A 22,020-nucleotide genomic window follows, 5' to 3' on the forward strand; every position below is an offset into this window, starting at 1 on the left:
CCTTGGACAGGCTGGGCCCATGCCTGAGCCTACCAAAGAGCCAGACACTCATCTCCAGGCCCTGACGTGGCAGGCGAGGGGGCCGGACCAGACCTCCAGGAGCCCTCAGCACCATGAGCTCCAGCCCGCAAGGACTCCAGCGCCAGGAGGGAGTTTTCCCGTTTTATTTTGCATAAAGTGCCACAGTCATCAGCAGGAAATGACTCTGCCCGCCGCGCGGTGTGGACCCTCCTGGCCCCGGCACGGCACAGCTAGGAAGGGAAGGCAGTTTTGCCCAGACACCGGGCAGCAAGGGGCTTTCCAGCACCTGCTGTGTCCTTCCTTCTGGCCCCGCAACACAGCCGGAGCACCCCTCACCTGCTCCCACGGGGCTCTGGCCTGAGTCACAGCAGCAGTCACGGGCAGTGGGGGCTTGGCCCGGCTCCTGGGGGGCTAACAGCGGTCCTGAATCCCCCCTTTCCGGGGATGGGCAGAAGCAGGGACTGCTGGCCCCGCAGAAGGAAATTAAAACCCAGCCAGAGTCCAGTTCGGCCAACGCAGCGTCCAGGCGGGCCTGAGGCTGTCCCTCCCGGGGCAGCGGAGGAGGAGACACGCAACCGGAGGGAGACATGGGGGAGTCCGTGTCTCCGTGTTGGCAGAGCACACGGCTCTTCACGCGGCAGTGGGGGCGGCAGCTGAGCTGGCTGTGGCTGGAAAGATTGCCGCCCACGGTCCCGATTCTGGGCAAGGAGGGCAGTGGAAAGGCAGGAGCACCGCCCGCCATGCCGTGATGACGACATGGGCTGCCCGGTATCACCCTGCCGCTCCAGCCCGGGCGCAACTCGTGGTTCTCCATGTACGTGGCCAGTGCCAGGAAGCACCCGCTCGATCGGACCCCCGGGCCCTTTCCTGCTGGGCTCGGCCCTTTTCTGGCCCTTGTGTCACACACCAGTGGAGCCGACACGCGTGTCAAGCACCGCTACCCATGAAAGGGGTTGCCGCAAGCCCTGCCGCCTCCTGACGTGCTACATTCAGAGATCTATATGCCAGACTTGCTAGCCGTAAACCATGCTCAGGCCCCCCGGCTTGCTTGGGAGGGCCCAGCTCCAGCGATGCCTCTGTGCAAGGCTTTGCCTCGTGCACTGGCAGCTTGTTGCCAGAGAAAGCCTCTCCCCCGGTGTCCGAGGGTGGCTGGAGGTACGTGGAGCCCAGCATGGGGGAGCGAAGGCAGCTCAACTCCCCTGTCGCCACCTTGCAGAGCAGGCCAGGCCCATGCAGCTCCTGGGTTTTGCTGGGCCTGGCGAGGAGGACCACCGGCCTCCCCTCTAAATAGCAGCAGGGGATTTGTCCAGCTGTGTCCTGACAGAGGCAGAGCCTGCAGAGTTGGGGACACAGGCCAGGAGGGGGGCTCTGTCTTCACCAGGACCCCTCGGTGCTGGCCCGGCTTGGCCCCCGGTACCCGGGACCATCAGTGTCTGCTCTTGTAGGACAGGGTGGTTGCAACTCGTCCCTGCCTGCAGGGAGCTGCCCCCACAGCAGAGCACCAGGATGGGGGTTGCATGAAGAGGGGGGCCCCATTCCTCCTCTTTGCTGGGCATCTTCAGCTTGGGGGTCTGCCCAGAGCAAGGTTCGGTGCCTGCTGGGATGGTGCGGGAGCAGCGGAGCTCAACAAGGCTGTCAGGGGGTATCTCTTGCTCTGGAGTCTGGGGGCTGCTCCCAGCATAGAGCGGGGTCTCCCAGCAGGCAAGACTCTTCCCCCACTGCCCTCCAGGGTGTCCGTAGCCCCCTCCCAGGGATAAGAGCCAGGTAGCGCCCAAATAACCCCCATGTCCACTCCAGGATGAGCACCTGCAGGGGCCCAAGACCCCAGCCCTGCTCCCAAACCTGTCCACCATGTGCAGCCTGGCTCCAGGGTCAGCTCCGGAGCTCATCCCCGCACAGCCAGTGCACCTAGGCTGGTGACAGGCCAGTACGGGGGTTGGAGAGAGGCTGGGGCTGGCACTGGGGCAGCAGTGTGCACAGAGGGGGTGCATGTGTGTGTGTGCATGTGTGTGGAGGGGGGTATTTGTGTGTGTGTGCATGTGTGTGGAGCTGCATGGGTGTGTGCATGGAAGGGAGGGTGTGGGCGTGTGCACGCAAGGGTCTGTGTGCCTGCATGCAGGGTTGTGTGTGTGGAGGGGATGCGTGTGCGTGCGTGCAAGGGCATGTGTGTGTGCATGCATGTGTGTAAAAGAGTACGGAGGGGGTTCACTTGTGTGCTCATGGAGTGCATGTGTGCACAGGGGTGTGGGCGTGTGCACGTGGGGATCTGTGTGTGCATGCATGTGTGTGGAGGGGGGTGCATGTGTGATTTCACGGAAGGGGTGCGTGTTTGAGTATGCGTGCATGTGCAGACAAGGGTGTGTGGGGGTGTGTGTGGAGGGGGATGCGCGTGGGTGCGTGTGAGGGGTTTGTGCATGTGCGTGTACATATGTGTGCACACACACCACCCTCCCCAGGACTCACCCCCCAAGGGGACGTGCCGAGGAGAGCGCTGCAGGAGAGGGGGCAGCTGCCGTACGCACCGAAACGCCCGCGCACCAGGACGCCCGGGGCTGCCCTGCAGCTGCCGCACCCACGGGCCGCCTCCCCCGCAGCCCCCCGGCACCAGCCCAGGGCACGGGGCCAGGCTCAGCACCGGCGCCATGCCTGGAACACGGGTCGGGGCAGAGGCACCAGTCACCTGTCAAGGATTGGGGCCAGGTCGTGGCGGGCGGTGCCCTCACTCTTGAGGTCGGCGAAGACCTGGGTGAAGTAGCGAGGGTCGGCGTTGATGCGCAGCATGCGGGCGCTGGTGGCGTGGATGATGCGCAGGCAGCGGTCCCAGAAGGCGTCCTTGCCCGCCTCCACCAGGAAGGGCTTGAGCGGGTAGGAGATCTCGTGGCCCATGTAGGAGTAAGCCAGGTAGAGGCAGGTGAGCAGGGCGGCCTGCAGGTCACGCTCGCTGGCCACGGCGTCGCCGTCGATGGCCTCGCGGCACAAAAGGTACACGAACACCACGTTGGCTGGCGTCACGAAGGCCTGGTCCTGCCAGCCCTGCAGCAGCAGCGCCCGGTCCACGCTGCGCAGCCACAGCCCCGGCTCCGCCGCCGACAGGTGCTTGAGGCGGTAGCAGCGCCGGCACAGGAAGGCTCCCAGGCACTTGAGCAGCTCGCTGGTGGACGCTTGCACCACCACGCGCCGCGGTGACGAGCCCGGGGCCACCCCAGAGATGGAGACGGCGGGCACACGCTGCGCGCTGAGGGGCGCCGGGGATTGCTCGTCCCCGGCGGAGACGGCGAGGTTGGCGCAGGACAGCGACTTCTGGGCGTTGTGGTGGTTGAGCTGGGCCACGTCCTGGGCGCCACGGGGGTCGTGGGTCTTGCCTCGCCCGCTCCTCTTCTTGGTGGAGGCCACCAGACGCTTCCAGGTCAAGGCCGGCAGCAGCATGGAGGGGCGCTTGAGGCTGCGGTCCGCCTTGGACCCGCCGCCCTTGGCGCTGGGGTAGTGGGCGAGGGAGCCGGCGGCGCCGTCGTCGTACAGGCCAGCTTGGCGGGAGCCGGGCGACAGCGACAGAACCGTGCCCATGCTGGGGGGCGCAGGGGGGCCGCCGGCTCGGGGTCACGGGGGCGAGGCAGGCATGGCCGTGCCCGGGGGGCTCTCACCTGGGCATCTTGGGGGACAGGGGCTGGGCTGCCCTCCTTGCCCTTCCCCGGCGGCTCCGGCTCTTCCTCCCCAGCTGCGCCGGGGTGATGCTGGAGCCGGGTGGCACGGCTGGGCACGGCCGGCCGCCCCCCCCAGCTCCAGCCAGCTGCGGCTCGGGGGCTCGGGGATGCTGATGGCGGTCCCTGCCCGGCTGGCAGCGGCTGCAGCCGGGAGCTGCGGAGCAACGCAGGAGGAGGAGATGGAGGCTGGTCCTGCTGCCGGGGAGGAGCTGAACCAGGCAGGGCCAGGCCGGGGGTGGATCCAGCCCCCTCCCTGCCAGCCTGCCTCCAGCCTGGGGTGGGGGCTTGCCTGGGCACCAGGGATGCTCCGTGCCCAGCGGGACGCAGGGGGCACCTCTGCCACCTCTCCTGGGCAGCAGGGAGGCCCCCACACCTGCATCCCCCCAACGCCAGCCTGCCCGTGGTGTGGGGGGCGCCGAGGGAGCTGGCAGAGCAGCCCCCTCTATCTCGCCTTGCGGCTGAGATGGGGGTTTCTCAGCTGCTCTGTGCTTGCACCCCCCGCGCGGGCAAATGGGGGCCCACGGAGCCCTGCAGGCGCGGCCGGCGTGAGCTCACGCCCGTGTGCACGCAGGGATGCAGTCGAGTATAGCGCGGGCACAAGGGCAGAGGTGGCACCCCTCGCCCTGCACGCAGCTCTGGGGTCATGTGTGCATGCAGGGCTAGGGGTCACACGTATACACACGCACAGAGCTGGGGGGGGTCTCTTACACACGCACACGCACACACAGAGCTGTGGGCTCACACACGCCCCTAGAGCTATGAGGGTCTTTCTCACATACACACACACACGTGCAGAGCGATGGGGTCGCACACACACGTGCACACCTCCACGGGCCGGCGTGCAAGCGTGCAGGCTGCATGGTGCCTCGACAGGGCCGTGACCTGGCGCTTGGGATAGCCCGGGCACACGCCACCCGCGCCGCGGGATCTTTGGGGGCGAACGCAGTCGCCCCGCTACGGGGTCCCAGTCCTGCTCGGCCAGACAGGGCAGGGAGCAAGAGCGACCCATGGGTTTGGGGTCCCATCCCCGACCCCTGGGGTGACACCCTCCCTTCCCAGGGTCTCCACGTGGCAGGGCCTCGTGTGCCCACGCGTGTGCCACGTGCACCCGCCCCGGCCCCGCCACGTGGTGGCACCCCCGTGCCAGCTGCAGGGACCAGCGGGGGGGAGGAAGTCCCCGAGGGAACAGCCCCCGTGGGGAGGGGCGCCCCCCGAGGGAACAGCCGCTCCCTGCAGCGTGGGGGGAGGGGGGAGAGTCCTGGACGGAACAGCCGGCCCCGCCCCGCCCGCGCCGCGGCCTACACTTCCCGGCGGGCGCCGCGGCCACTTCCGGTCGGGGCCTTCCGGCGCGGCGGGAGCGGCGCGGCCTGCGGCGGGATGGAGGCCGTGCCCCGCATGCCCATGATCTGGCTGGACCTCAAGGAGGCCGGAGACTTCGCCTTCCCGCAGCCCGTCAAGAAGGTGCGGCGGGCGGCGGCGGGGCAGTTAATGGGGCCGGGAAAGGGGCTGGGGGCACGCAGTGGGATGGGGGAGGGTCTCAGGGGGCAGTTAATGGGGATAGGAGGCAGTTAATGAGGTTGGGGGAGGGGCTGGGGGCAGTTAATGGGGGAGGGGTTCAGGGAGCAGTTAATGGGGGCAGGTAATGGGGTTGGGGAGGGGCTGGGGGCAGTTAATGGGGAGGGGGAGGAGCTTGGGGGTAGCTAATAGGGTGGGGGGGCTTGGGGCAGTTAATGGGGGGCAGGTAATGGGGTGGGGGACGGGCTGGGGTGACAGTAAATGGGGGAGGGTTTTAGGGGGCAGTTAATGGGGTGGGGGAGGGGCTTGGGGGCAGTTAATGGAGTGGGAGCAGTTAATAGGGGTAGGGACAGTTAATGGTGGGGCTGGGGGCAGTTAATGGGGGTGGGGACAGTTAACTGGGGGGGGAGGGGTCTTCCAGCCCCTCCTGCCCGTTGCGCGGGCGCGGCCAGGCAGCAGCGGGCGTTTGCGCTGCAGGAACCGAATGAGCGAGGGGGGGAAGGTGCCCCGACCTGGCAGGGGAGCTGCCCGCGGGCAGCCCAAGGCTCCCCCTGCCCGACCCGTCCGGGCTCTGGACCCGCCTGCTTTGAAGCCAGGGCTTGCTGGGGTCGGGGAAGGGACCGCGGGAGGCAGGGACTGGGCTGGACCGGCCCAGCAGGGCCCTGCCTGGTCTGTGTCCTGGTGAGGCTGGAGAGGAAGCGATGCCACGGACTTGCTCTATACTGAGACGGTCACAAAGCACGGGGCAGATCCCTCCCTGCTGCCGAGGAAAGATTGTCCTGCCGTCGTACCCAGGAGCGCCTCAGGCTTTCAGACTCCCAAGATTGTCCTTGGCGAACGTGGGCGCTCGGCACGGCACCAGGTCAGTTCTGCCTGGGCTTGTCCAGCTGCCATCGTTGAGATGTAAAGAGAAATGATTATAAAACAGCCGTGGGCACGGGGACGTGGGCAGGGGTCGTGCCTGAAACGGGCTGAAGGAGTTTGTTATCCTTTGCTGGATGCAGCGCAGGTTTCTGTGTATAACTTCAAACTTTCCAAGTGGCAGTGTCCCTTTGCTCGGTGCCTGCCTCAGTTTCCTCGTTGCTGTCAGTACGTGCAATGTGTGCCCACATCACCTGAGCTGGGACCCCAAGGGCTGTTTGCCCAGAAACATTGCACTGGTGCCAGCTGCTGCTGTATCTGCGCAGACTGGGCAAAAGCTGTCCTCGGAGGGAAGAAAAAGGCCTGTTGCTCCTACATGTCGGCATGCCTCTTATTTTTGTATCTCTAATATAAAAGGGGAGGCTGCGCAGATAAATGGGTGGGACTGGAAACCTCCGACTGAGCAGAAAGATGGCGAGGCCTTCGAGCCTGAGGAATCACTCTGCCCTTCCTGAGCCTGGCCTTGGTTTGACACTGCTCAGGGAGCTCGGCTCGGCACAGCTGGTGCTCAGGGACCTTCCCTGTTGGAAAGGGTCACAGGATTGTGAATGATCAGGCAGCGTCTGTGTTGCAAGTCGGGTGCTGAGTCATGTTTGCAGGGCACTGGTAGCAATAAGGAGGAAAGCGGCAGTCCTTGCCATTCCTGTTTATCTGCCGGGGCTGGGAAACACCGCTGGCTCAGCACCTCTGCTCTTCCTGGAGACGCGGCCCACAGCTGTGCTGGATCCCTGCCCAGAGGGAGGCATCCAAGCCAGGGGTCTCTTGGAGATGGCGGGGGCTCAGGGTGTGCCTATGCCGCACGTGTCCTGGGGATGACACATTTTACACCCCAAGCAGTGGAAAGCAGCACAGTGGTAGCGTTGGATGCGACTTCCCAGGGTAAAGGGCATGGCGGGGAGTATTCAGTGCGTCACTACAGCTTTGGCAGCCCATTCTCTGTGCTTTGCTGGGGCCAGGAGACCCTGGGAGGGTCAGTGCCCAGTTGGACTGGCTCATCCAGTCTTGCTGTCTAGGCCGAGATGCAGGAGCGGGTTTGTGCAGCTCCCGGCTTTAATGCTTTTGGGCACCGGGAACATGGGAGGATCTCACCAGGGTGTTGTACCCTGAGGAGCTGCAGGGACAAAACAGCTTTAGCTCCTGGCGGGTTAGGAGGCAGTGCCGAAGAGTGCGGTGCTCTGACCTGCCTTATGGCAGTAAGTGGCAAAACTCCTTTTATCCAAAGATCCCGCAGCACCTGTTGGACCGGTTGTGTTTCCCCTGAGCCCACCCTGATGCGCACGAGAGGCTTGTGTCGGTTCCTCACTGGTAATATAACCTAAACCCAAGCCTCCTGCCTCTCCCTCCCGCTTGCTGTGTGAGCTTGGGAGTCCTTCGTCTCCCCTCCAGTCTGTGAAACGGGGAGGTTGCCTGCCCGAAAGGCCAGCCCAGTTCTTGGGAAGCGCTGGATCCTCTGGAAGATCCTGTGGAAGTTGACTCCAGGAGCATCTGCTCTCAGCAGCTGGTACCATGGGCTCCCACAGCAGGGTGCAGGAGCTGTGCTGTCCTGGTGTGGCTGACAATTCCCCACTTTGTTTGCTCTTGCAGCCCGGCCCTGGTGGGATAAGCCTCCTTGGCTGGTTGTCAGCTTGATGTTCAGCCTCGCATAGTCAGCAAGGCCCTGCCGTGATCTGAACATGACTGAGTCTGATTGGCATGGAGTGGGGCCTCCTCCAGCTGGCACTCTGCTCTGGCCCACCCCAAGGGATAGTGACCCTCTCAGGGCATGTCTTTGCCACCTCTATGCCCACGTGGGTGGAGCAGGAGTGAGGAGACAGGACAAACTTCCTGTGGACAGCACAGACCTGCCTTCGAGGTACTCCATGTTCAACAGCCATGGTGCCCCACACCTGCGGGAGGCTGTCTGTTGAGGAAGCTTTGGCCACACCTGCTTACACCTTCATTGGAAGCTCTTGGGCTTTGCCTTCCTCGGGGCCCATGCATGCTTGTGCACGTGGTTGTAATGTAGGGCACAGTGCCTTGGGCCGTGTGGGACAGACCCCCGGTGAGCCAAACTCACCAGCTGCTACAGCAGTTGCTTTGTGGTGTGGGCACGTACCAGTGCTGCTTGTCCTTCCCTGTCCCCTCAGCCCCCCACACCCTCAGGGGTATGCGAGGTCTCCTCCAATTCGGCGGGGGGGGAGTAACAGGTTAATAGCTCAGCAAACAGCATTTTGGGCCATGCCGCTAGGAGCCCCACGTGGACGCAGCACCTTGGGTGCTGTGTTGCATTATCCCCACCCAGGTGGCCCTGCTGGTGGGAGTGCTGGCAGGCAGCCTCCTCATGGGGGCCCTCCACAGTGGGTCCCAGCCATGCCCTGGCAGGCTCCTGGCTCATCCCGGAGCTGTTTGTGTAGCGGCTCCCAGCCCATGCCTCTCACAGGGCTGCAGGGAGCGGCTGGCTGTCAGGTTGCAGAGCCTGTTCCCTACCCAGCATAAAGCTGTCTCCACGCTCCCTTCGCCCTGCTCACCAGAGGCAGTGCTGGCCGAGGGCCAGCCACAGGCTGGAGAGAGTGGGCCAGGGAGCACCTCCTCCCCATTCTGAGCTGAGAGGCCTTGTACCTGGCAAATGAGCATTGGCTGGAGGGAGAGCTCGGTGGGATCCCCTTGTTCTGCTGGATCCCGAACCGTCTGTCAGCTCCTCACCTGAAGGCAGTGCTTGGCCAGGGGGAAGCAGAGCCCTGGGGTCTGGCCTGCCTTCCCGCCTGAGCCGGGCTGCATCACACCAGGGTTAAAGATCAATTGGATCCACTCTAGCCAGGTGCTCTGCCCCGCTCCTTTGGTGTATTGGCAAGGGCCACGCCACAGGGGTCTTGTGGGCCAGACGTCTCCTGGAGGAAGTGCACAGCCTCGTGATGACCACGCAAGTCCCGTGGGTGGTTGTGCTGGGGGAAGGGTGACCCGACTGGGAAGGCACAGGCTTTGCACTGCCTTCTGGGCATCGTCACTGCCTGATGCAGGTCTCGCCCTTGCTAGCCATGGTCGGAGGCTCCTAAAGGTTAGGCTCAAAGGTCACAGACATGAGGCCCCCCGTTGGCCCAAGTCCTGCATCTGCAGTGGTAACGTGCGTTACCTGGCACCGTGTCTTGTAGGCACCATCCCTGCCACAGCCTGGCCACCGCTCAGTGTCCCTGTGGCAGCTCTGCTGGGTGAGACCCTAGCAGAGAAGCTGCTTTGGGGGTTGGACCGTGACCACGGTTTGTTGTGTGCCAGTAGCGCGGTGTTGTGGAGAGCAGTAGCTCAGAGTCATGGCTGAGCTAGGTTTGGACCAGGACCAGCCCCAGGACAGAAGGGCAGAGGTTTTGGCATCTCAGGTTGCAGAGTTGGCCCCAGGGCATCGCCTTAGTGAGACCACCCCCACTCACCTCTCCACGGTCTTAAACCTACTTCGTGTCCTAGCACCTCATCCCTAAGGATCTCGCGCAGAGCTTGGGGTCTGGTCAGGTGCAGCCTGCTTCCTCTGACCTGTACGGCTCCCCTTCTGGGCCTTGCTCCACTGCGTACCCTTGGCTGGCTGGTACAATGAGAGCTGGGACTCCCGGGTTCTCTTCCTGCATCTGCCATGACTTGACTTGCACCGTGGGCATATAACATCGGGATCCCACTCCATGCTGCAAGCTGAGAGCTCAGCTCATCAGCCACAGGCCTGTGCCCAGCTGGTTGTAACACTCTCAAAGGCACCAGGAGCTATGAGGTGGGTCTCCCTTGTGACCCCAAAGCAGCCAGCTCACAGCAGGCAGGGGCAGAGCCAAAAATAGCCGGTGCCTCTGCCTCTTCCACTATGCCGGCTGCTGGCTTGACATGTCTTTCTGAGGGAGGCCTTGCTTTCCCCAGAGTGCTCCCTGCCAAGGAGCTGCGAGTCGCAGGCTCTGCCCCCGCTCCATCTCTGCAGCTGCTGTGGCTCTCCTGCATGGCCCAGAGAGGTGGAGCGCTCCAGCAAGTGGGCGGCAGGTGCCGCTTGGAGAGCACAGCACACCTGGCACCCAGGGAACCTTAGGAAGCAGACGGCAGAGAGAGGCGTGTGGTCCTGGGCACTGCCGGTGCTATGCACAGTCCAGATCTCTGCCGCCTGCAGCCATAGCTCCTGGGGCTCCCACCCTGCTGGCCCTCCGTGCTGAGAGCTTGGGCGGCTGCCGTGCGTATGAACAGCAGGTTCTCCAGAAGACTGCCCGTGACGATCCAGCTCCCTGCCTGAGCAGGTGTTCTGGCTCTTCTCTGGTTGTTGAGCCATTGCTCTGATCCCTGAGGGTCACTTACACCTGCGGTCGTGCTTGTCCGTGCAGTGGGTCCGTAAGCCCAGCTTTGCATTGCACAGCTTTCTTGTGGCTTCCCTTTCAGCCTCTGTTCCTGCATCTTGTCCTGGATTGCTGTGGTGTTGGCGTGCACCGCAGGCAGCTGCCACGTTTCACCCCAGGGGTGGCTGCTTTCAGAGTAGACCCGCATGGGTTGGTTTGTCTCGGGCAGGTTAGCGAGAGTTTAGCACAATGTACCATAAAGGCAGACCAAGACATCTGCCTCCCTGCCATAGAAACTCTCCCCCAGTGAATCATCCCATTGGAAAGGGCAGCTGTGCTTGGGGAGCTGGCCTTTCTGAGCAGTGGGTGTTGGGAGTCTCTTCCCTGCTGGTCCCAATTGCAGGCTCTAACTGGTCTTTCCTCCTCCAGTTTGTTCTGAAGAACTATGGGGAGAACCCAGAGAACTACAATGAGGAACTGAAGAAGCTGGAGCTGCTCCGGCAGGTGAGCATGTGGCTGGCCTTGCCTGTGCTGTAGCGGGGAGTGGCCCTGTGCCAGGCCAGAGCTCAGGCCAGTTAACAGCTGGAGCCACACTCAAGTGGGAGCCAGGGCAGGCTGTGCACCAGGGGCACCGATGGCAGGGTAATACTCCCCTCCTTTCCCCTCAAGGCAGCTGGTTTCAGGCCAAGCCATGTGCCTACAACAGTCCTTCCCAACATGGATGGTGGGAAGGCTTTGAGCCCAGCTGGCAAGGATCAAAACCACCGTGAGATCTCACCAGAACAGTGCCTGCCTTGGCAGCTGCACAAATCAGTCATGGGGCCTGAGTTTTCCTTCATGTCTGGCTTGTGACCCACGTGGGGGCCAAGCTAGGAGGTAGCACCTCACTGCTGTGGATAAAAAGCCACCTGGTCTCGGGCACCTTTCGGCATAGCCAGAGGCAGACAGGACTCTTGTGGGTTGGGAGATGGATCCTGGCAGTAGTGTCAATACCCAGCCACAGTGTCGGGGGCCTGGGCTTCAAAGACAGACTGGAAAGGCCAGAGGCAGGAGTATCAGTGCTGCCCGTGGTGTGACTCCCTCTGTGGAACATGCTTACGCAGAGCTGTGAGGATTTGCAAGCCTGGCAGCCAAGCCCACTCATTACATTAGCGTCACTCTTCAGGCCCTGCACCCTGGCTTCTGGCTGGTCCGATATAAAAAGAGCGGCTGGAGTCCCTGGCACTTTGAACTCTCACCAGCAAAATTTAAATCCCAAGATTTAAATCCCCTGTGGACACCTTGGGCTCCCTGCTGGGCAGGATGTGAGAGCACCTGCCTCTCCCAGTGAAATGCAGAGCCCTGGGGGGGGGTGTCTGCCTCCGACACACACTTGCTTTCCCCAAAATAGGATCGTGGGAGCATAGAAAAACAGGGCTGGTGGGGGCGCCACGCTCGGCTCCCTGCAGTCATCCCTGGCCAAACCATCCCAGACAACCTGATTTTACAAATTTCCAACAAGAGAGACTCAAAGTTGGAAAGCTCTTCCTAATACCCAGCCAAAACCTCCCTGGCTGCAACTTGAGACTGTTATTGCTTGTTCTGTCCCCTGCAGCCACAGAGATCAGCCCACCTTCATCCCCTTCACAACCACCCCAATCATACTGAAAAGCTGTTATCTGGTTGTCCCCACTCCCCCAGTCTTCCCCTAGCTCCAAACTAAATCATCCCAGTTCTCCTAACTTAGTCTCGAGAGCCTTGTTTCCTAGGCCTCTAATCATTGGACTTTCCAGTCTGTCTACATCTGTCCTGAAGCTGGGGCCCACAAAGCAGAGCTCCAGGGGAGGCCTCACCAGTGCCAAATAGAGTGGCAGAATCACTTCCCTTGATTTGCAAGTGATGCTCCTGTTAAAAGCCAAAAGCTGGGTTGCTGTTTTTGCAACAAGAGCATGCTGTTGCATCTAATTCAGTGTCTGCAGCTCCACCCAGCTTGGTGAGCTCAGATCAGAGACCCACTGTGCTATACGCTGCTGAGGAACAAGGAGAGAGTCTCCACCCCAAGGCACTAGCAGCCACTCCTTGCTCATCACCAGAGAGGACCACTCTGGGAACCACACTTGTCTTGGCACCAAGCAAAGTCCCTTTGAGAGGCGCTGCCATTGAGGGTATCGGTTGCCCCTCCCCTGGGAGTGTCCCCCACCCCTGTCTGGAAGCACCGGACCTTTCTCTCATGCTTCCTACCCTCTGTTCTCCCCAGAATGCAGTAAATGTGCCCCGGGACTTCGAGGGTTGCAGCATCCTGCGAAAGTACTTCGGGCAGCTCCACTACCTGCAGAGCCGCATCCCCATGGGGGCTGAGCAGGAGGCGGCCGTGCCCATCACCTGGTAAGGCTGTGCTGTGCTCTCCTCCCCTCCGCGTGATGGCAGGTCTGCGTCCAGCTGTCTGCCTGCCCTAGGGGAGCTCAGGAGCCCTTTCCCAACAGCAGGAGCAGGGCAGGTGAAGGAGGGACTCGTGTGGGCTCCAAGGGCATGCTATGAGCCAAGTGGCTTTGTCTCTTGTCTCAGTTTCCTTGTGGATTCAGGTCCTTCCTAGACTGCTGGAACATCCTACTCTCCAGCCTGCAGCTCTCCCACACTGGTTACTGGGTGACCTACCCTCGGACCAGCTCACCCCTCTCAGCCCTGTCCCTACTCTGCTTTGCGGGTCTTTTCTGCACCTCCACCCCTGCTCTTTCCCTTCATGCTCCTTCCCACAAACTCCTGGAAGACTGATTCAGGATCAACTTTAGGAAAAACTTCTTCACAGTCAGGGTGTCCAGACTGGAATAAGATCCCTCCAGAGGTGGTGCAGTCACCTACCCTGGGCATCTTCATGAAGAGACTAGACGGTCACCTTGCTGGGGTCACCTGACCCCCAGGTATCTTTCCTGCTTGGTGCAGGGGGCTGGACCCAATGATCTTCCAAGGTCCCTTACAGTCTATGAATCTACTGTTCCCTTCCCATGCTAGGAACTTCCCCTCAGCCCTGTGTGTGCTTTGCCCAGGACTCCCTCCCCGCTCCGGCCTTCCCGGTGACCTGTGCAGGATGGAACGAACCCGGAGACTCTGCTCTCTCTGTTTGCTCTGGGCCTGACATGTTCTCTCCTCATTGCCTACCTACCTGTGCTCTAGGGCTGGCAAGCCCATAACCCTTTCCAGCGCAACCAGGGCTCTTTGCTGCAAAATGCCACATGCATTTGGGACTATAGAATAATCTGATACAATCCCCTACTCCTGGGGCAACGGGAGTCTAGGGGTACAAGTGTTATGTGCTGTGGGTTAGCCCGGGCTGACGGGAGCTAGCCGAGGGTCCGTTCAGCAGTGAGATATTGCTGTTGCAGCACTCGCACTTTGCCAGACACTGACACGCACCCTCTGGCTGGCATGGTGGTGTCCCAGTAACCCGAGCCCCAGCGGAGGTATTGCTTCCTGTCCCCTCAAAAATGTGGGGGCCATGGTGAGAGCCAAGCTGAGACCAGGCCTGCGGGGAACATGTGGCAGATAGTGGCCTGGCGTTACACTGCTGGCCCCCAGGATGCTGGGGTAGGGATGGGCTGGGTTGTGCCAGAGGCAGCAGCCGGGTGAGCTTGTGTCTCTTGCTGTGCACACACATGGGCGGTGTGTACCTACACTCCACATGCTTTCAGCTTAAGTGCTAGGTGCCAGCTTGATACAGGATAGGAAGGGACCCCTTAGTCCACTGAGCATGTTTCTCTGTTCACAGTCAACAGCATATCCAGACTCAAACAGTGTCTGCTCCACCCCCTTATGCACCACAGCTACAAAGCACATGACAAAGCTACCACGCCTCTGCTGGGCCCCTTGGGTAACAGGCAGGAAGACAGGGGCTGTGTCTTGCTGCAGCAGATCAAGCCAGCCTCAATCCCAGAAGTGTCAAATGGAGCTCATCCCTGGGGAGCCTGTCAAAGTCTGCTAGTGGTGCAGTGTTCCCAGAGTAGCCTGATCATGCCAGCCTCTGAACTACCTGTTAATCTTCATCATTTCTCCCTTCTCTCAGGATGGGGAGATATACAAAACAGTGACCTAGATGGGTTGGCAGAGGAACTGCTCCTTTCCCCTAACATAAGAACAAGGGACTCCCAGTTGAAGCTCCTTCAGGCTAAGATCCACATATGAACCTCCCTGCCCATCTCATTAGTGAGGCCTCGGGGTTTGAAATTGGAAGTCTTAAACATAGAATCATAGAAAATGAGGGTTGGGAGGGACCGCAGGAGGTCACATCTAGTCCACCCCCCTGCTCCAAGCAGGACCAGCCCCAACTACATCATCCCTGCCAAGGCTTTGTTGAGCCAGGCCATAACACCTCCCGGAGATCCCACCACCACTGAGTAACATGTTCCAGTACTTTACCACCCTGCTAGTGAGAGTTTTTTCCAACCTAAACCACCCTTGCTGCAACTGGAGCCCATTGCTCCTTGTCCTGTCATCTGCCCCCACTGAGAACAGTCCAGCTCCATCCTCTTTGCACCCCGCTGCAGGGAGATGAAGGCTGTTATCAAATCCCCCTCAGTCTTCTCTTCTGCAGACTAAATAAGCCCAGTTTCCTCAGTCTTTCCTCACCAGTCCTGTCCCCCAGTCCTTGAACCATTTTCATTGCCTTCCACTGGACTCTCTCCAATATGTCCACAACCTTTCTTTGGTGGAGGGGGCCCACAGCTGGACACAGGACTCCAGATGTGGCCTCCCCAGTGCTGAATAGAGGGGAAAAATCACTTCCCTCAATCTGCTGACAAAGCTTCTACCAATGCAGCCCAGGATGCCGTTTGCCTTCTTGGCAACAAGGGCACACTGCTGGCTCGTATCCGTCTTATTGCCCGCTGTCAGCCCCAGGTCCTTTTCTGCAGAGGTGCTGCCCAGCCAGTTAGCCCCCTGCCTGCACCAGTACATGGGATTTTTCCATCCTAAGTGCAGGACTTTGCACTTCTCCTTATTGAACCTCATGAGATTTCTTTTGGGCCAGTCCTCCAACTTGGAGTAGCTGGGCTCGGGCTGTCCTGACACTCATGCAGAAGTAGGGCAGCTCCATCCCTACAGAGCCCCGGGGGAGTGTGCGAGCAGTGCCAACGTCCTGCTGTGTTGCTGACGCAGCCTTCCTCTCTTGGAGAAGGTCGGGCGTACTCCCTCTTGCTCTAACTGCTATGCAGTGTTTCACTAGTAGTCTGAGAAGGTGGATCACAACTAAGATCAAAGAGTGTGAATGGAGCTGGCAGTTGCACCATTAAGTTGTTACCCAGCATTAACAAACCCATTTCATTCGGGTTTAAAGTTACAGCAGGTTAGCTTGCTTACTCCAGGAGAGGCGTGAGCAGATGTAATGGTCAATTCAAGCTCCTGAGTAGCAGGTCTCACCTCCCCTTTGAAAATGGTTGAACATCATGTCCGCCCATGGCCTGAAACATCAGAGCTGGGCTGGCATTGGGCACCCACAGTCTTTTAGATCATTTGACTCCGGGCCAGTTGTCAGAGCTGTTAGTACTAACCCGTGCGCCTCTCCCAAAGCCATCATCGGTGTGTGCTCCGTGGGCAGCTGGGCTGTGCCCTAAGGCATCTTGCCAGCTTCCTTTGTGGCAGGCAGTAACTCACTCTCCTCCTCTCTTCGCAGGACAGAGATCTTCTCTGGCAAGACAGTTACTCATGAAGATATCAAATATGAACAGGCATGCATCCTCTATAACCTTGGTAAGGCCAAGAGCACAATGGCTTGGCTTCCTTGGCAGCCTCTGTTTGCAGAGAGAGTCTGCCATGGCTTGTTCAACCCCAGACAAGTGTCCTTCTCCCTGGCCAGCCCTTCCTCTCTGCATGACCCATCTCCTACTGTGCTAGGAGGGACCTGAGAGGGTAGAGAACCTAGGCAGCCTCCAGGAAGGTGCTTTGCCTTTTAGTGCCTTGCCATGAACAGGGAAGGCCGCTAAATGAGGCCCTTGTCGCTTTACAGCATTGGCCAAACCACAGCCCTTGATGTGCTTCTTTTCTGTGTGTCCTGTAGCCTTTGATCTGAGGCTACGTTCAAGGTGTGTGACTCTGTGTGTGTGTGTGCACGTGCGCGCGTGCAGTCAAGGATGATTCTCTTCCATGATGGTCTTATTTGTGGTCCGAAGGTGCCTGATGAGGCCTATCCAGGACTGACAGACTGTTTTGGCTCAGGCACATGTTTCGGTACAGGGTGGGTGCCTCTGGGTTTTTGGTTCTCGTGTGTGTGTGTGTGTGTGTGTGTGTGTGTGTGTGTGTGTGTGTGTGTGTGTGTGTGTGTGTGTGTGAGAGAGAGAGAGAGAGACAGACAGAAAAGCCTGATTCCAGGACCTAGCCAGGAGAGCTTGTCCCTTTCTCGGTGAATGACCTAGCAGTGTATCCACGTTTCACCACACCTGACAAATCCAGGACATATCTGCGTGAAAGCTGTATCAATTGAACTGCCACACATGCAGCTTTTCCCCCAAACATTCATCCTCCAAAATTGATGTGTGCATCTCAAGCGAGGAAGCTGATTTTCTGCCTGGAATAGAAGCATGGAGGCACTGTGAAATGGCTCCTGTTCTTTTTCTTCTCTCCTCCCACCTCCTCCTCACCCACCTAGCGTTGCAGTGAGGGAGGGGTGGAGTTCAGTCTTCAGCAGCAACTATCATTTTAACTGTTTTGTGCACACTGAAAACCTGGTAGTCGCTTTAGCTGTGCAGCTAAGAGTTGCTGCCAGTTATGCAGTGGCTTAAACCTGTAGCTTTTGCCTGTTCAGAAATGGGGGGTGAGGGAGCTGAAGATCGGGCTTTGCCCTGCTCCATGAGACTAACTCTGGGGGAGAAACCTTTCTTCATTCTACATTTCAGAAACAAGGTGCACGTGGTATATAAGAAAATGCAGTGTTTAGCCCTGGATCTGGGTGAAGTGGAGCAAACTGCCCCTTATTGGGGCAAAGATTCACCCTCCTTAAGTCAACTTGGATTTTTAGTAAAGTCATGGCCTTGTGAATTGGGGTATCCAGGGGGAGACCTCATGCCGGGGCAGGCATGGGGTTACAACCATATCTCCTTGAGCCATGGTAAAATAGTAGAAAAATAGAAAATGGGGGTGGAAGGGACATCAGTAGGTCGCATCTAGTCCAACCCCCTGCTCACAGCAGGACCAGTCCCAACTAGACCAGTCCCAACTAAATCATCAACATCCAGATGTTGAGAAAGGAGGCAAGTGCTGGGCAGCCTTCCCTGGAGCCTGCATGAATTTAGTGCTGCAGCCTGATGCTTGTGGGTGCTGTGTGCTAACTTCTCAGTGAGACTCGGAGCCACAATCCCAATTGTTCCTGGTCACCTCAGCTCCCTCGGCGCTATGTGAGAGTCAGGATGCCACTAGCAAACAGCCACGGCCACTTCCAGCTGTGAGCAGCATTCTTGCCTCCTAGACACCCCCCTTGGTGTTTGCAGCTGGACATCGCAGCCTCCTTCATTTCTTGTTGGAAGCTGTTCTCTGGGGTGCGTGCACCCTCACACAACTCTGCCCCACAGCTAAAGCTGGAACCCTAGCTGCTGCTGAAGGCTGGTCTCCTTGAGCAGAGCTATACAGTTTTAAAAGAGCTGAAGAGTCTCCAAGGTTGTGAAATGGGAGGAGAGAGACCTGGAGCAGCTAGCAGACTACAAAATTGCCTTAAGAGAGGTTACAAGACCATTTAAAAACCAGAGATGACTGTAAACACCCCTGGAGTGAAGAACAATGAAGCCATGGAAGTCAGGTGACTCCTGGAATAGCAATGCAACAGCTGCCGTAACATGGTGCAGGAATCAAAGCGGGGGGCATCTATCCCAGTCAGAAAATCAGCTTTCCTGCTCAACAGGAAGGTAAGCAGAGAAGGTAAATGTGCGCTAGAAACTGTGGTACTTTGTGCCCATGTCAGTATAAAACATACAGTCAAACATAGCTGTGCCAGTGCCACAGCCTGGCCAAGGGCCTTCAGTAACCTACAGTGGGTTCGTTTTACTGAAAGAGTCTTCCTTTGGGAGCTGTGATCGTGGACACGCAATGTGTGTAGTCTGGTAAATGTGGCATGTGTGTGAAATGGCTGCCGTTACTTCTGCCGACAGCCTGACTTGAGCCTTTTGTTTCCAACAGGCGCGTTGCACTCCATGCTGGGCGCCATGGACAAGAGAGTGTCAGAGGAGGTAAGGCTGTTGGAACAACTCGGTTCTTGCCTCTCTTCCCCCAAATGAATAGTAGCACAGAGGCCTGTAGGACTGAGAGCCTTTGAAATGGTCATGGTTTATCCCCCTTGGGGACTCGGCATCATGAATTCATTTAAAATCTCATGGCCTAAAATGTTTTAATCCCCACTTTCAAATATGAGAGTTGTGGCTGGCAAAGATGAAGGAACAAGGTTTGTGTGTAGCTGCAGAATCAAAAAGCAATGCAGCTGCACCATCCTGTCAGAAGGGGAGAGATTGCAGCTAGCACTGATTGTGGAAGTGTGTCTGGGGAGCATGTCCTGGGGTCACTAGGTCCCAACCCACTAAAAGCACAGCAAGTGAAACCCAGCACCGCCTACTCTACCTGGGACCTTACGGGCAGCCGCAGCTTGGGTGTAACATGCTTTTGCTGATACATGCGTGTGCTTTCTCCCCTCCCCGCCGCCCCTGGTCAGGGCATGAAGGTTTCCTGCACCCATTTCCAGTGCGCGGCGGGGGCTTTCACCTACCTGCGGGATCACTTCCCTCACTCCTACAGTGTGGACATGAGTCACCAGATCCTGAATCTCAATATCAACCTCATGCTGGTAAGTAGCAGGCATTAGTTGTGCCACCGATCCCAGTTACCTGGGATCTAGGCTTGTCAAATACTTAATTTTTAAAGGGATATTAACTAAGCTGGAGCTGGGGAGATGCATCCAGACCTGAATCTCCCTCCGCATGTCTGCTTCAAAGCCCAGTTCAAGGGGAAGCCTTTTGCAGGGCCATTGGATCCCATGGACAAGGTCTGAGTTGTCTTGGTGCTTTCCAAGACGTTATCTTTCTCAAGATGCTCCAAAGTGCAACTGTATGGGAGGAATTGTGCCTCAGGCTGTAGGACAGAGGCTGATCCCACTGTGGTGGGGCAGGAACGCTCTCTTGTCCAGCTACAGCATTGCATCCTGGCTTGTGGAGTTTCCTTGGGGTCTTCGTGACTGTTATCAGAATCGGACCTCAAGCTGTCTGGCGTAGGGGCCTGAGCAAGCAGCGGGAGTTGATTTTCAGATGGAGGGAAATAGCATGGTACGGAAAGAGGCTGCACAGGTGGCTGTTGATATGGAAGGTGATGAAGATACCTTGGCGTTGTCAATATTATGTTGAACACTTCAAATAGGACGGCTTTGTTGAGTCCATCCATTTTGCTGAACTTAATGCATGAAGTGCGGGAAGTCCAGGCTCCCTGGAGCAGAGGGAAGGGGTGGAAGTCTCTGGCTGGTGTGGGATCACCGGCCTTTCTTTGTCTTTGGGGAGTGCTGGGGTCTTGCACCAACAGGGGTGACCCAAATATGTGTGTGTTGGCTCTGATCGCTCGACCCGCAGAGTGAATGCAGTCTGGGCACCCTGGATGGACCAGCAGTCTGCCTCAATCCTGGCACCTGCCCTCCAACTGAGAGCGCAAGTCAGCATCCATGGCCCTTACAGTCCTTGCTTGACCTGGCCGCTATTGCTGCGCCTAGGTGGCTAATTTTGGCAGTGGGTCTTAGTCCACCAATCCTGGACTGAACCCGCCTGCCCACTGCTCTCAGACAGGGGTTAGTGCTTCAGGTCTCAGTGGCACCTGGCTACTGCTGGCTCCGAGGGCTTTGAATGGCTTTATCCTGGTGCATTGTTCATCCCCTGAGCTGCTTGCGCCTCTTGGCTTTGATTATTGTTTTTTAAGTATATTTGCTTTTGTGTGGGAGGTGGTGGCGAGACCAACTCCGGAGGAGTGCTGAAATGAAGCCGTGTGATACCCATTTCCCTGTGTCTCTTTCTCTCCCTCAAGGGCCAAGCTCAGGAGTGTCTCCTGGAAAAGTCTATGCTGGACAACAGGAAGAGCTTCCTCGTGGCCAGGATCAGTGCCCAGGTGGGGGATGGGGGTGGCGCTGACACTCCAGCTCTTTTGTCTCTGCTGTGCCAGGCTCCGCACCATTTATGCCGGTAGCTGTCCTGACCAGGACTGCTTCAGATGCTTCCCTTGCCCCATATCAGCATCCACTGCAGTCTTCAACCCTGGGTCAGGGGGGTTTGGAAGGAATGGAAAATATCCCTGTGAGACCTCGCTGCTGCTCGCTGAGCTGACACCGCTGGCAGCAGAGTTGGGAGGATCTGTCCAAGTTCCACTGAGTGCGAGAGGAACTTGTTAGAGAGAAAGGTGCCCAGAGTCAAGTCGCTTGAATCTGTGTGAACACCCCATAATCCAGTGCAGATGGGGCTTGCAGAAAGCCATGACGATCACAGTACTTGGGCACCTCGGGGCAGCCTGGCCTCAGGGTCGCATTTACTTTGGGCTTACGCTTTAGCTTGTGTTGTCGGTGTATATACCCACCAGTGCTTGCATGGAGAGGGCCATCTCCAGGGGTGCTGGTCTGTCTCGTTGCCAGTCAGCAGTTCGTTACCCTGCCTAAGTAACCATGAAGTCACATGGCTGCGTTCCAGCGAGCCCCCTCCCTGCCTTGTGGTTTTGCTCCTGTCTGACCCGGGACCGGCCCTGCTGTGAATCCCACTCATGCTCCCTCTGTCCTCCTCTCCCTGCGCAGGTGGTAGACTACTACAAAGAGGCCTGCCGGGCACTGGAGAACTCCGAAACGGCCTCACTGCTGGGAAAGATCCAGAAGGACTGGAAGAAGCTAGTGCAGATGAAGATTTACTACTTCGCGGCCGTAGCTCACGTAAGTGGGAGAGACGAGGCTGCACATTGGGAATGTCATGTTCTTTGGCACCTGGGGAAGTGCCTCTCTCCACCTTCGGTTGTCGATGGTGGTTCCCCACAGCCAGGATTGTCCTTGGAGACATGTGAAGTACAGGGTGCTACAGGGCCACTGAACCTTTCCTTAGGGCAAGGGTCAGCAACGTTTTGTTGTCAGCTCACACCATGAGTTGCAGATCTCTGCCCCTGGAGCATCCAAGCCACCTGCTCTTACCCTTGCTGCCATCCCTGTCCCCAGCAGCTGTGGCACGGGTAGATTCTCCAGCAAGAGCAAGCACAGGGGTGAGATCAGTGGGGACAGCTGTGAGCCAGGGATTTCCCTGGGCCAGGTTCAACCTTTTGGGGGGATGTCGGTCACCACCCCCTGCCTCGCGACATCCGGGGAACTTGTCTGCTTACCATCCGCGGCATGTGTTTCTTTGCAGTTGCATATGGGAAAACAGGCCGAGGAGCAGCAGAAGTTTGGAGAGCGAGTAAGTAGAGCCCAGTTGCTGCTTTCTGTTGTTTGGTGAATGCCCTCACAGAAGGGGTAGAGAGTTGCACCTTACAGACTGACTGAATCAGCAGTGTGGGAGCTGTTGAGAGCAGCTCTTGCCTCTGCCGTAAAGGGACCGGGTTTCACCTCCTGGCAGGACCCGTCCCTTGCGGAGCGCGCGTGC

General features: G+C 58.7%; 2 protein-coding genes across 3 annotated transcripts in view; one reads left to right on the top strand and one right to left on the bottom strand.

The window, feature by feature from the left end:
• Nucleotides 1-148: 148 nt before the first annotated feature.
• On the bottom strand, nucleotides 149-4,968 carry LOC102572662 (cyclin-dependent kinase 5 activator 1). The gene has a single exon (XM_059729266.1). It carries the CDS (start codon nucleotides 3,583-3,585, stop codon nucleotides 2,698-2,700), a length of 888 nt encoding a protein of 295 aa, XP_059585249.1. The 5' UTR covers nucleotides 3,586-4,968; the 3' UTR covers nucleotides 149-2,697.
• An 83-nt stretch (nucleotides 4,969-5,051) lies between these two features.
• Nucleotides 5,052-22,020, top strand: part of PTPN23 (protein tyrosine phosphatase non-receptor type 23) — a 30,877-nt gene continuing 13,908 nt past the window's right edge. For both annotated transcript variants that reach the window (XM_059729268.1, XM_059729269.1), the window contains exons 1-9: nucleotides 5,052-5,183; nucleotides 10,859-10,933; nucleotides 12,666-12,793; nucleotides 16,071-16,147; nucleotides 18,563-18,612; nucleotides 19,089-19,220; nucleotides 20,438-20,518; nucleotides 21,192-21,323; nucleotides 21,787-21,834. In XM_059729268.1, coding sequence (XP_059585251.1) covers nucleotides 5,100-5,183; nucleotides 10,859-10,933; nucleotides 12,666-12,793; nucleotides 16,071-16,147; nucleotides 18,563-18,612; nucleotides 19,089-19,220; nucleotides 20,438-20,518; nucleotides 21,192-21,323; nucleotides 21,787-21,834 — 807 coding nt within the window. In that variant the 5' untranslated portion in view covers nucleotides 5,052-5,099. The remainder of the gene's footprint in view (nucleotides 5,184-10,858; nucleotides 10,934-12,665; nucleotides 12,794-16,070; nucleotides 16,148-18,562; nucleotides 18,613-19,088; nucleotides 19,221-20,437; nucleotides 20,519-21,191; nucleotides 21,324-21,786; nucleotides 21,835-22,020) is intronic.

This window comes from Alligator mississippiensis, chromosome 5 (assembly GCF_030867095.1).
Source record: "Alligator mississippiensis isolate rAllMis1 chromosome 5, rAllMis1, whole genome shotgun sequence".
Classification (NCBI taxonomy): Eukaryota; Metazoa; Chordata; order Crocodylia; family Alligatoridae; genus Alligator; species Alligator mississippiensis.